The sequence below is a fragment of the Aethalodelphis obliquidens genome, unplaced genomic scaffold (assembly GCF_003676395.1).
Source record: "Aethalodelphis obliquidens isolate GAN/ISIS:26980383/991018 unplaced genomic scaffold, ASM367639v1 scaffold11, whole genome shotgun sequence".
NCBI classification, from domain to species: domain Eukaryota; kingdom Metazoa; phylum Chordata; class Mammalia; order Artiodactyla; family Delphinidae; genus Aethalodelphis; species Aethalodelphis obliquidens.
The window spans coordinates 13,738,406-13,751,401 of NW_020837955.1; the positions used below are offsets into that span (position 1 = coordinate 13,738,406).

General features: G+C 47.1%; 1 protein-coding gene across 5 annotated transcripts in view; it reads right to left on the reverse strand.

Annotated features, from left to right (window-relative positions):
• Window positions 1-12,996, reverse strand: part of SORBS1 (sorbin and SH3 domain containing 1) — a 172,869-nt gene that overhangs the window by 19,523 nt on the left and 140,350 nt on the right. For 4 of the 5 annotated variants that reach the window (XM_027112101.1, XM_027112102.1, XM_027112103.1 and 1 more), the window contains 4 exons: window positions 9,626-9,672; window positions 5,853-5,967; window positions 5,585-5,710; window positions 3,900-4,094 (listed from right to left, as the gene is read on the reverse strand). In XM_027112101.1, coding sequence (XP_026967902.1) covers window positions 3,900-4,094; window positions 5,585-5,710; window positions 5,853-5,967; window positions 9,626-9,672 — 483 coding nt within the window. Of the gene's footprint in view, window positions 1-1,549; window positions 2,324-3,899; window positions 4,095-5,584; window positions 5,711-5,852; window positions 5,968-9,625; window positions 9,673-12,996 lie in introns of all 5 variants that reach the window. The other variant, XM_027112105.1, reaches the window with a different exon arrangement.

Consider the following 12,996-nt stretch of genomic DNA (forward strand, 5'->3'; position numbering starts at 1 on the left):
AACCCTCCCCAGGTATTCTCTTTCCTCAGGCCCACACAATCCACTTTAGGGAGCCTTCCCACATGCCAGGCACCACACCCACCTCATTTAATCCTTACACTGCCCTTCGAGGGAGGGACAGAGTTCCACTCCTACTTTGCATAGGAGAAAACCAGTGGGGAGGCTAAGCCTGGTTATTTATCATTATCCCACACTGTCCTTCCCTGCAGCAATGATGCCCCACTCCCCGCCACAGGCTGGGGCTGCAGGTCTGGCCTCACCTGTGCTTTAGGCCGCTGGGCTCCTGCGGCCTCCAAGCACACCTCTACTGCTGTGTCCGTCAGACTCACTGAAACATAAGGCTCCTCAAGGGCAGAGATGAGATAACCCCTGTATCCTGCCCAGAGGCTGGTGTCTACAGGCCTTCAATCAACTATTTGTTGAGTAAATGACACTTTAAAGGGAAACTGGGATTGCAGGTCTGAGGATCAAGCATCGTCTATCATGGACATTGTGCACAGTAGATAATAAATGATTTGGAGACATCTTCAAGAATTCTATCTGGTTCGAAAAACATTCTAGAATGTTCTCAGTTCCAGAAGCAGCTCTCCATCGCCCAAAGCGGATAGCTTCCATTTGTAAAGTGCTGACATGTTCCGTTCCCAGCCCCTGTGCTTAGCACTTTACATGCATCACTTCGTGGAATCCTCTCAACCAGACTCTGAGGTAGGTGTCAATCTCCATTTTATGGATGAGGAAACTGAAGCTCAGAGAGGGGAAGTAACTCACTCCCAAGTCACTGCACAGTAGAGGTGAGCAGGCATTCAAACCTGGCTGCTTTAGAGAAGCTGCCCAAATCTTTGCCTTCTGGGGTAGTAAAGAACGTAGCCAAAATTAGAACCGTGATCCAACTGCTAAGTTCATCTCCCCCTGCCCCCAAATTTTCAGCCGTCAAAACACCCTAGGGCCGCCCTGGTCCAAACCCCCAAATCCGGATAGCTGACCTGGAGAGAAAATGGGACAGTCACCTAAAACCCTGGCCTGCCTTTCAAGGAGCCCAGCACGGGGCCACTCCCCCCAGAACCAAAACGCATTTGCTCTTCAGTGAACAAGTCAGCTCGCACACAAACACGAGACAGGACGAAGACCTGACACGGCTGAGCGCTGGCAGGCAGAGCACCGGGGGTTACGGGAACGAAGCGTGTCGCACACAAAGCCGAGTCACACGGAGCCCCACCGCAGCCTGGTGTTCTCGGCCGTGCTGGGCAGAGGGCGGCTCATCCCCCAGCACGACGGGGCCGGGAGGAAGGCCTGCCTCCTCGTGGGCTTTTGCACCAGCCCAGGAGGTGCCCAACGTGGGGGTCGCTTCTGAATCACCTTGAGAGGCCAGGATACAGACTGTCCTTTGCCTCCACTGTCCCAGCCCTGACACCTTAATGGACAACCCCTCCGCCGTTCCCTCCTGGGTCATATTTTTGCTCCCAGCTCTCACGGGCGTCCACGCGGCCAGGGGTGAGCCCACCCTGCTGGCCAGGACACCCGGGCACACACGGGCATGCTGCAGGCCTACCTCGCTCGCGGCAGTCCGAGCGGCCTTCCTCTCGGCCGGCTCGCCACCTCTCTGCAGCTCTGAGGGCTCAGCCTCCCTTCCCGGGAAAGGGCTACCCCGGGGCTGGCGGGGCCGGCTCTCCTCTGGGGTGTGGAGCTCTGTGGGTCTCTGTTCGGTGCTCAGACACCTGACCACGTCTGACGGTCTCAGGCAGCTCTTCTTAGAGATGGCGGGTCCACCCGGGCATCTCTCACCTGCCTCCCTGTCTGCTTTCCTCTCACGTGCTCCACTTCCTTCTCGCCACGGCTGCCGCTCACCCTGGCTGCTAAAGGCATCACTAAGCTCCGAGATGACCCTGTCCGAACGCCCAAGCCTCAGCTGGGAGAAGCTATCCTTGAGGACCCCTGGAGGTGGCACGTGGGTACCACCATCTCCGCTGGCGTGGAGGGAGGTCTGGGAACCGGGCGCCAGGGAGCAGGCTTTGTGCGGGGGAGGCAGGGCCAGCGGGGAGACTGCTGAGCGTGGGGTGGCCCAGGCCGACCAGCCCGAACGGGGGACGCTGAGGGTAAGGGAGGAGCTGGGCCTCGCCCACAAGGCCAGGGGTTCAGGGCTATAGACAGAAGCCTCTGGCAGAGGAGGCAAGGGTGGGGTCAGGGCCAGAGGCCGCCTGCTCGGGACTCCTACGGTCAGCGAGATCCACTCAGAGGTGACAGCGTGCATCTCGGGGGACAGGGCTCGGTGGGCGTGGGGCAGAGATGAGGGGGCTGGCGTGATGAGCTTGCTGTGACCGGGAAACTTCAAAAGAAAAGGAGAGAGAGGAAAACAAAAGAAGCAAAAGGCACAAGTGTCAGCACAGAGAAGAAAAGGGGAAAATAATCACAAGGGCTATATGGAGAGGAGTGAAATGGAGAGGAAGAGCCGGACACTCTGGTGTCCAAAAAGGAAATCATCTGGTTAGGTTGGGAGAGAAACTGGGATGTGGGTGCATGCGTGTGGATGCGCGGGTGTGTGCAGGCGGGGGGAGGATGGAGAAGCACGCGGTATGGAGATGGGAGAAAGGGTCCCATCAGGGCAGGAACAGACGGTGCCGGCTGGTCTGTGGAATCAGACTTGTAAAGGGACACACTGGAAGCACCCCACCCAACCGCCTCTGCCAACGCAGCCTTGACCCAGAGCCATGAGGAGAAAAAGGTGTCCTGGTTGAACCACTGTGCTGTACACCTGACACTAATATAACATTGTATGTCAACTAGACTTCAATAAAAGTTTAACAAGGCCTGCCACTGCTCTGACCCTTCTTGGGCTTTTATTCTCTCTAGGGGGGCTCAGCAGAGAGCCTTCCAGAGAGGAGTATGAGTATCGTAGTCATCTTGTTTTATAGTTGTGCTTGGCTACAGTCAAGCGAAAAATCTAGTTGAGTTCCCCATGCTATGACGAAGCAGAACGCCCTGCGCCTGGCTCACACCCTCTCCTCGAGAGATCATAGGATCTGGATCTCGCTGTGCAGGAAGCCCTGGGTCAGCCCATCTCATGCTTCCTGCCAAGAACCATCTCCTGGGGTCAGCAGTGGCAGGTGGGAGAGGAGGAAATGATTAGAAGATGAGAGGAAAGAGGCACCATCCAAGTGTCCCCAGGTCCTGCTCTCATTTCTCTGGCCATACTCCCTGTAACTTACCACTTATGGTCAGTCTATTTCACAAGCAGTCACCCCACTGTGCCTCTCCTGAACCCAAGGTCTGATTTTTTTCTTGGCTTTGGGAAAGTGGGGATGGGTTTGGAATAATTTATATTTTAAAACAAGTTTGTTCACAATTAATGTTCAGGCAAGCAAAGATCTTATTATGCCTATGAATCTACTTCTTTTCAGCCCAGTACAGACAGAGACACTGTTCCTTTTCCAACCCGGTTCTTGATTGCAAAGAACACTCTGAATCCAGTCTATATGTCTGAGGATGAGCCCATGAAATTCTCTCTTTCAATCTTTGTCTTCTACAGGCCAATCTTGACCAGTAAGATGACTAAGAGAACCATACTGGCCATGGGACAGTGGTGGTATCCAGACAACCAGCTTCACCCAGGAAGGGATGCTCCCAGAACAGAGTTTTGGACCAACTGATAATGGCGCTTATTTCTCTCTCCCTAATCATCTTATCCCCAGAGCAATCACCTTAAGCACTTCCTTTTCCCCAAGATAGTATTTCTCCCACCAAGGTCTTGAAAAATGCCATTTGTACACATGAGAACAAACCCTGCACTGCTGCAGACGGTTCTTAATCACAGTGTTGCAGAACCACCCCCGAGGGGCTGTGTGCTATTAGCACGGAGGTTTGTCGTGCTGAGTGTGAAAACCAGTGGCGAGAAGCTTAGGTACCTGAGGGCTTGCAGTGGCACTACGACTTGGGGAGGAGGAGAAAGGCAGGTCGATGTAATCCACGGGGTTTTTCACCAACGGCCGTTTGATCACGTCCACATAGGTGATGGGGAAGATGCCTTGCCGGGACGTCCCTGGGATCCTCCCTTCGTACCAGTTCTCGTCCACCTGTCGAAGCAGCGTGATCCTCTCGCCCTGCAAGACACAGAAAGGCAAGGGTCCTTGTCCTAGCAGGCCTTGGCACGTCTGAGGCCCCTGCCTGTACCTCGTGCTCTCCTGCATTATTTATTACATTCTTTGTTCAGAAAAACCTTCTTTGCTAGACCTGGGTGGAATCAGTTATCACTGGGACGGAGATGTTAACAGCAGTAGAGATACCTGGAGGCTGTTAAGCTTGGTCTTTACATATTTTGGTAAAGGAGAAGGTCAGACTCATTCTCTCAAGCTAACAGGCAAACATAGTATTTTTGACTCATCTAATGCAAAACAGACAGATACCCAATCTTCTTCTCTAAGGTAAAGGTTTTTGGGGTTCTTTTTCTTTTTTTATGTAATTTTATTTTTTCCTGTATTATTACAGAAAAATTAAAACATAAACCTGAGGCAGAAAAGAATCATTACCATAATATTATCACTTGGGGGTAACCACTGTTAATATTTTGGTGTAGATAATTCCATGTGAATTAGACTTGCACATACTTTTTTCTTATGAAAACTGAATACGCACTCTATTCCCCTTTCCAACTTGCTTTTTTATACTCAATAACATACAGTGAACCTCCTTCTTTATCAAGAAATAGAATTCTACATTTTTCCTGGCGGTGCACAGCTTAATGGCCCACTGCAGGATGTTCTATTGTACACACATATAATGGTTTAATTATTGGTCTCCTGATGTAAGGCAATTAGGCTGCTTCCAGTGTTTCTTTCTTCTATAAGCTGGCTCATTTTTTTCCAGGCATAAGCTCACGTCCCTCAATCCTCAGTAAAATTAGTAACTTTAATACCTTCAGCCAGTTGAGAATTTTGGCATGTAAAGACAGCGTCTGAATTCGTGGGAAGGACAGTGTCTCTGCACAGCTTAACTGTGTTCAAAATAAGCATGAGCGCCTTGAAGGCAACGATAACACTGTCCTCTCCTGCTCAGTGAGCCCCAACTAGATGCCACGTGTCACACTGGGGGCTTCACTGAGGCTGTTTCATTAAATCCTCTCACAGCCGCTCTGGAAGGGGGCCATTTATCTTCATTTTACATATAAAAAATCGCAGCTCTGAACAATTATTTAACTCCCCCAAAGCCACACAGCTGATAACCTATGACTCTTGGCTTCAAAGTTTTTCAAACTTCCTGGACTTCCTTTTCTCCACATTAATGTTGTACCACCTAGTTACCAACACAGCACTTCTCACATTACTAGGTGCTCGATAAACACTGAATACGGTTTACAAAAGAGGTAGGTCTGTGAGAATTCATGGACCGTTCATTAGTGAACTCAATGCAGGGTTTGTTTTTTTAATACTTCATGGCAGAAACCCTGCAACTGCCCTCTGTGCAATCCTTGATGGGGCACGGAGCTTGGGGGCACGGCAGCCTCACCACAGTGGCCGCCGCTGCAGTGCCCCATCCCCACGATGACAGCGCCACCCAGCGGGGCCCCCTGGCGTGGGATGAGAGGGCAGCTTACCTTTCTGAAGGACATCTCTACTTGTGTATCACCATTAAAGTTAAACTTGGCGATAGCTTCGCCGTATTCCAGAACCTGCACTGGTGCCAGCTTTTTGGGCTGAGCCTTCTCAGCAGGAGGAAGAAGCTGAGAAAGGAAAAAGGAGGCGAAGGAGAATGGAAAAGAGAAGAAAGCAGAGAAATGAAAGGAGGAAACGAAACACAAGTTAAATGAATTGTGCTTTGGGCACGACCAGGCTTTTCCTTAGAAAGAGAAAGAGCCAGAGTACCTCAATGTAGGTACGGGGGAAGATTCCCACCCGGCCGTGGTGCTCTCCTTCATACCAGTTCTGATCGATCTGCTTATAAATGTACACGACGTCTCCCTTCTGCAGAGGAAGCTCCCTGTGGACAGAGGGTCACAGCATCTTATCAGATGTCCCAATGTGTGTAAGACTAAGATGCTCCTTGTTTTAGCAAAAGGAGACTTCGAGTGAGGTCAAAGGGGACAAGTTACAGAAGAGGCGGCTCCACATGTGGATGCGACGACTCCACTATTCAGGAAACTGCAGCACATTCGGCATTTTTCCAGTCTTGTGGGATGAAGGTTAACTTTCAAACTGACAAGTGCCCAGACACCTTATTAGTTTGTTGTGGTTTCCCCAATGTATTTTTTGTCAATGCTGTCTTATGCTCAGAATATTTATGCAACACACAGTGATGCACCCAGCAGTCTTAGCTGCTGTTCATTAATGAAAAATGTTTCCTTCTAGATACTTTCACTACCCTCTTCTATGCCCTAGAAATGCATGCCTTCATTACCCATGACATTTAAATTACCCTCAAATTGTTTGTGACATACGGATATCCTTTTATCATTCTATCCGTTTAGCCATCCATCCACCACTCATTTCATTACCCATTCATCCATCCATCCATCATCATGCAGTAGAAACGCTCTGATATTAGGCAGATCTGGGTTCAAAACACAGTTATACCATTTACCAGCTCTGGTACCTTGGGCAAGATATTTAATCTCTCTGAGATACTTTCTTTATCTGAAAACAGGAGCTAACTCAGAGTTGGTGGAGAATTCAGCAACAAACTACAAATAAAACACCTAGCACGGTGCCTGTTACATAGTTAACACTCAGTAAATGTTAATTCACTTTCTTTTCAACATGGAAAAGGGATCTTGGAAAGAAAAGTGGATTTTCCTTCAAATGGTCTTCTTGCCCCTTTTCAACTTTTCCATATACATCCCTTTGTTTGCCTCAATAATATGTTAACCGCTAACCAGGACTCCATTTTAAAAACTGAGAAAGATAAATTTTAAGCAACACAAAAACTGTACCTTGAAATTTTCTTGCATTAAAAAAAAAAAAAAAATGGGGCTTCCCTGGTGGTGCAGTGGTTAAGAATCTGCCTGCCAATGCAGAGGACACAGGTTCGAGCCCTGGTCCAGGAAGATCCCACATGCCATGGATCACCTAAGCCCGTGCGTCATAACTACTGAGCCTGCGCTCTAGAACCTGCAGCAAGCCACAACTACTGAGCCCGAGTGCCACAGCTACTGAAGCCTGCACGCCTAGAGCCCGTGCTCCACAAGAGAAGCCACTGCAAGGAGAAGCCCGCGCACCGCAACGAAGAGTAGCCCCCGCTCGCCTCAACTAGAGAAAGCCCGTGCGCAGCAACAAAGACCCAACGCAGCCAAAAAAAAAAAGAAAAAATGACTAGATCTTTTCCATTTGCCTCAAACCAACAGCATGGAAAGACAGGACTCTGACTGCAATTTGGACGGGGTGTGCCTGCTTTGCAGTGTGCCAGGAAGTCCCACGGTACGTGAGGGATGCTGGCTAAACAAAGGGGCACATCTGGAAAACCTCACACAAAGTCAGCACTGTGCTGGATGAGAGAACAAGGCAGCCTGTGTGGGTCTTGCACTGGTAGGCAGGATTCTAACCCTAAAGAGGCCTGTGAAGGGGATCCGGGGCATTTGTCTCTGGAAGAAAGAAGGTCTTTGGCCAAATTCTTGCCATAGCCCTCCCTGGGGGAGTTCTGAATCCTCCCCTCCATTTACTCCCAACTCTGGGCACACAGATGAGCAGAACCCTCAGAATATCCACCCCTGCTGGAGATCTGCAGGCTCCAAGCTCTGCCACCCTAAGTGACTCGCAGGTCACTTAGGCACATGGCAAGGTCTGGTAATAACAAGGTTTGGGAAATAATATGATGTACTTTAGATCTTTTCTGGAGTGTCACCATGTACATTAGCACAGTGGAAGCTTGGAGAAAGTCCTGTGGGACAGAAACCTGTTTAACTTGGTTGAAACGAGTGCTCCCACAGAACACTTTTTTGAGTAACATACTATGGAGGAAAACAGAACCCAGGGACTGGAGATGTTTTGAAATATTCAAGTCTATGGATCTTTTGTTTTCTCTTTAAAAAGTATTATTAACTTTTCTTGGGAGGCAACGTGGTACAATGAAAGCACTGGGTCAGGAGGAAGGAGCCCTGTCCCAGCAGGAGCAACGTTGGTAAATGGTGATGAGTTCTGTCTATCTTAGCCTTCTCACCTGTTCTATCTGTGAGGATTTTTAAACGAAATCTAGCTAAATGTAATATCACAATACCGTTCAATGATTACATGGAACTTTCTCAATTCAAAGAAAAAAGAGGAAAAGGTACTTCTTGATTAAACTAAAAAATTAATTTACATAACTATATATATATATATTTTATAACCAGAGGTCTCTGGTTTAAAAAAAGGAGGGGGACACTTTTGCTACACTATGCAACATACCTTACAAGTATTACCTTGGCTGCCCTGCAAGAGAGGCTTTTTTTTTTTTTAAGAGAGGCATTTTTATGCCCATTTTACAGATGAGGAAATTTGAGGTGGAGAGGTTGGTGATTTGCCCATGATCAGAGGCAGTAAGTGGCACAGTCGGGATTCAAACCCAGGACTTCCTGACTCTAGAGCCCATAATCAACCCAGCACATTATGCCACCACCTCTCATTAGGTGACAAGCTAAAGCGCTGGAGTAATTACAAGCAAAGCCAAATGCACCAGATTTGTGCCTAGGTTCTGGAAACAGTAGGCTAGTCACTCATTTTGTGTTGGAGGAGATCGGAACCACAGCTGAGCAGCCTCGGTACAGCATTTTCCAGCATCCAAGGATGGAGGGCTTTCCTTCCCCTTTCGTCACCAGGACAGCCGGATGGCTGCTGTTCACTGCTGCCAATGAAAACTCACAACCCATTTTAATCCATAATCAGATATGAAGTGAGCAAGTTCCTCTAGGAACCCAGTCATTTCTCACATTTCATTCTACGGAAAATGGAAAGGTTTTCTGGTCGTCTAAACTTAGGTAACATTGGCTAAATCAGCTAATTAGGTTTCTTTATTGAAAAACTTTTGGAGAGCCGTTAATATGTCAATAGCAAAGTCTTCAAGGAGGTACAGACATAGGAGGCAGCGGTTCCCAGACTCATTTCTATGACGGAACACTATTTGAGAAATATTTACAGAGCCAGCACTCTGAGGAACATACTTAGAGAAATGCTGGTCTCCTGTGGGTTCACATAAGCCTTTAATCTCTCGGGATGTTGCAGCAAAACTGGCAAAGTTATCTTCCTAGAGACTGGTTCTGGTTCCTTCCGTAGAGAAAGTCAGATCAAGCCACCACTTAATGAAGCAAACTGAGTCCCCACATAGGAGGTAGCAGAGCAGCACAGAGGTGAGAGCCCAGCCTCTGGCACCAGGCTACCTGGATTTGAATCCCAACTCCATCACTGACCAGCTTGGGCAAGTTCCTTAACCTTGCAGAACCTTGGTTTCCCCATTACTACAAGGGAAATAACAATAGCACCAGCCCCACAGGGTTCCAATGAGGGATGAATGAGTTAACATACGTAAAGTACTTTGAATGGTGCTTGCACATAGTACAATCTAAAAACCCCTGTTTCTTATTGTTGTTATTTTCTCCCACTCTTCTCTATGAGTGCACGTCTGTGCTTCAAAGCAGTTAAAATAAATGAATATGACTGGTGGCACTTACTTTAGCGTCTGAGCTTTAAAGTCAAACTTGGCTCTGGCAGGTCTCATCTAAACACAGGAAACAGTGACAAGTTAAAATCACAATTTATGCATAATGAAAAGGACACACGTTTACAAGTTTCCGGAAAGCAAAGCAGAAAAATCCACCCTAACCAGTTCACTCTGGTGTCGAAATTTGGGCAGAAATCTACTTGTCTGACCTTAGCAGAGCACTACATGGACGTTCAATCAGCTATGCCACGCGTGAGGATCTCCCTACGGAGGGGCAGATGTGGGGAAGAGATGGTTAGAAAAGTCCTAAAGTTGAAATGCTGGTCCCCGAGGCTGACACCACTATTTAAAAAACAAACAAACAAACAAACAAACAAAACCCAGCCAGAAGTCCTGAGACATTCCTTATCTAACTGTCTTAGTCTTTGGGGAACATGTTCTCTTTACCTGACTTAAATTATGACCTGCAAGTAAATGAACCCTGAGTGACTTCTCACATCACCTCCAACTCCACATATTTCTCCAGGTCTGTGAAATCATCCAAAAAAGCCAGATAAAGCGAGCCCTGAGCTCACGCTCTTCCTTCCAGGCTTCCATTCTTGTTAGGTAGCCCTCTCCTCCTAGACCCCCAAGACTGGAAGTCATCCACAGCCCCCATCTCCACTTTGTCATCGAGCCTGTCATTAAGTCACGCCAACCCTCCCTCCGTCCCTTCCACAACCCCACTCAGGTCTGACCTCTATTTCCCACAGGCACAGAGCTTCCTTTGACTTCAGTTCTCTTCACTCTAATCTACTGTCACTCAGGAGCACAAATAACATTCCTCAAATACCTCCATCACATCTCTTCCTTGCTTTGAAGTTGGCCCAGTCTCTCAACTGTGCCTCAGATCAACTCTCAATTCCTGAGGTGGGTTAAGGCCTTTGGGTCATTTCTCCCCACTCATACCTAACCGCCTTTATCTCCTATGACACTTTTCCTGTCCCAGTCAGGCAAATCTACTTGCTGCACCTTGTCTAGACACCGCTTCTCTGTCTGGAATTTCCTCATCTCCAATTCCAACAAAGAGAGCAAAAGGTTCCCTTTTACTTACCATGTTTATTTGTACATCTTTCTTCCCCACCATTAAAAGTGGGGAATTTTTTTAAAAAGAAGAAAGATAGAGGGGAGAAATCATGAGAGCAAGCAGTTTACAGCTGCCAGTATAATGCTGCCCCAGCCATGAGCAGCTCCAACCTTTTCAACTGCTATAACTTTCTGGTATAGGGAAACAATGTGATGAAAATTAAATTACATACTTCCTCTTCAATATTAGAAGGCATGGACAAAGCAGAGGGGAAAAATGGGAGACTCTATGTGAGGAAAAAAATGGTTTTTAGAAGCTTCATGAAGCTTAGTTTTAGATCCTGATCCCTTAGTGAAATGCCCCATATTTCCAGGTTCCTCAAGCTGGGGTCTTACAGGGATCTTCTTTAAGGCCATGGATTCTCCACAGGAATTCTTTTTAATTTTGCATTTTCATGTGATGTTTCCATCTACCTACCATACATATTAGAAGTCAACTGAATGACGACCTTATAATCAATGTCACAGATTTCAATGCCTGCCTGTGACCAAAGAGTTGTAAGCAAATAAGAACAAGTGTGGAGTTAATGATAAACGACAAGTTCACAAGAGAAAGCCAAATGACCGACGTTTTAAGCACAAAAATGTCAGTGATTCCAGTTTAAAAAAGTGGGGGGCGGGGGGCTGGTTGACAGCCAGCTGTAAAGCCGTATGAACTTTAAAAAAATTTACACCAAAACAGCACGATATTCACACTCTGAGTGGCAACTGAGTTCAGGCAAAATTATATCAACCATCAGTTAAATTAATAAAACCCAACCATTTGATGACTAGCCAGTGGTGCCTCTGTCACTCAAAAGATAGGGATATGAATATTAATCAGTTCTCAATTAAATTTATAGTTATTAAATAAAAACTGTATACGTGTACAGTTTACTATTTAATTTGTAAATTGGCTTAGGTCAACCCAATCGGGTTGGTGAAAGTTTTTTTTCATCAAAGGGAATCCATACATTATTCAAGATTGAGAAACACTGATTCCACTGAACTCTTAAGACATATTATATGAGTCATATTGCCTATACAAAGCATCATCTCCTTCTTTATCTTCCTCCATCCTCCTGAGGCTGAATCGATCTTTTCCTCCTCTGGTTCCCAAGGCATTGTGTTACTTATTACAACAGAGGTAACTGTTCCGAGGGTGCCTCTTCCACTAGACTGCCAGCTTCCCAAGGGCACAGTCTGAGTCTTGTTTCTATCCCCTCACAGGGTTCTGGGCAAATTAGTGGTCATCCAAATTCTGCTGAATGGTACAGAAGTACATCTACATAGCCTGGTGTACCTGGGACTCATTGGTCTTTATTGTCCCATGTCTGTCAGTCGACATCTAGGGCAGTGATTCTCAAAATGTGGTCCCTGAACTGCTCAGAAATGCAAATTCTCAGGCTCCACCCCAGAATCAGAAACTTGGTGGATGGGGCCCAGCAACCTGTATTTTAACAAGCGTCTAGGGGATTGTGACACACTTAAGTTTGAGAACCTCTGCTCTAGAAGGGAGGCAAGGCAGGTTAGGCAGAGTTTGCCTGCCTCTGTCCATGGTTATTGTGCCCTGGTTGCATTTCATTTGCATGTATTATCTACACGTGGGTTAGGCAGCCCTAGGGTGCCTTTGCATGTTCCCAACTTCTCCATCACTCACAACCAGGTAGGCCTGGGAATGAGGATAACCCATCACTAGAGCCTTCAGAACAGGGTGGTATTCAGGAGCTGGAATGCTGAGGGCTGGCGGTTGTCCTTCACTTGCATCTGAGTAACTCCTGCTAATTTCTGCCTCCCCTTATTACATTTTATTTTTCTCTATCACCTTAGAGTCTCTTTCCCCTCTCCAGCTTTCCTTCTTCTAGTCTGGTTCCCCCTTTTCTCTCTTTGTTACAGTCACCTTCTATTTCTTTAAAAAAAAAAAACAAATCCCAAACCATTTGATGAACAGCCAGTGGTGCCTCTGTCACTCAAAAGATAGAGACGGAGTATTTAATTGGCTATTAACACTGAACGATTATACAACTGTATATACTTTGGTGTCACTGCCCCATTTCCCCAATCCTCCCCAAGCCCCAGGCACACAGGCTTCCCTGAAAGGAGCTAATCTTCAGCAGGGCTACTTAAGGATCACGTGGCCAAACAAACGCTGATGCAAGCTGCGGCATTTGGCCAGCACAAGAATTTCAATATGTTGACCTTCACGCAGGAGGCCAAGGCCTGGATAAAATCACTTCAAAGGCTTGTACTTCTTTGTTCCTTGTATAATATGAAGTT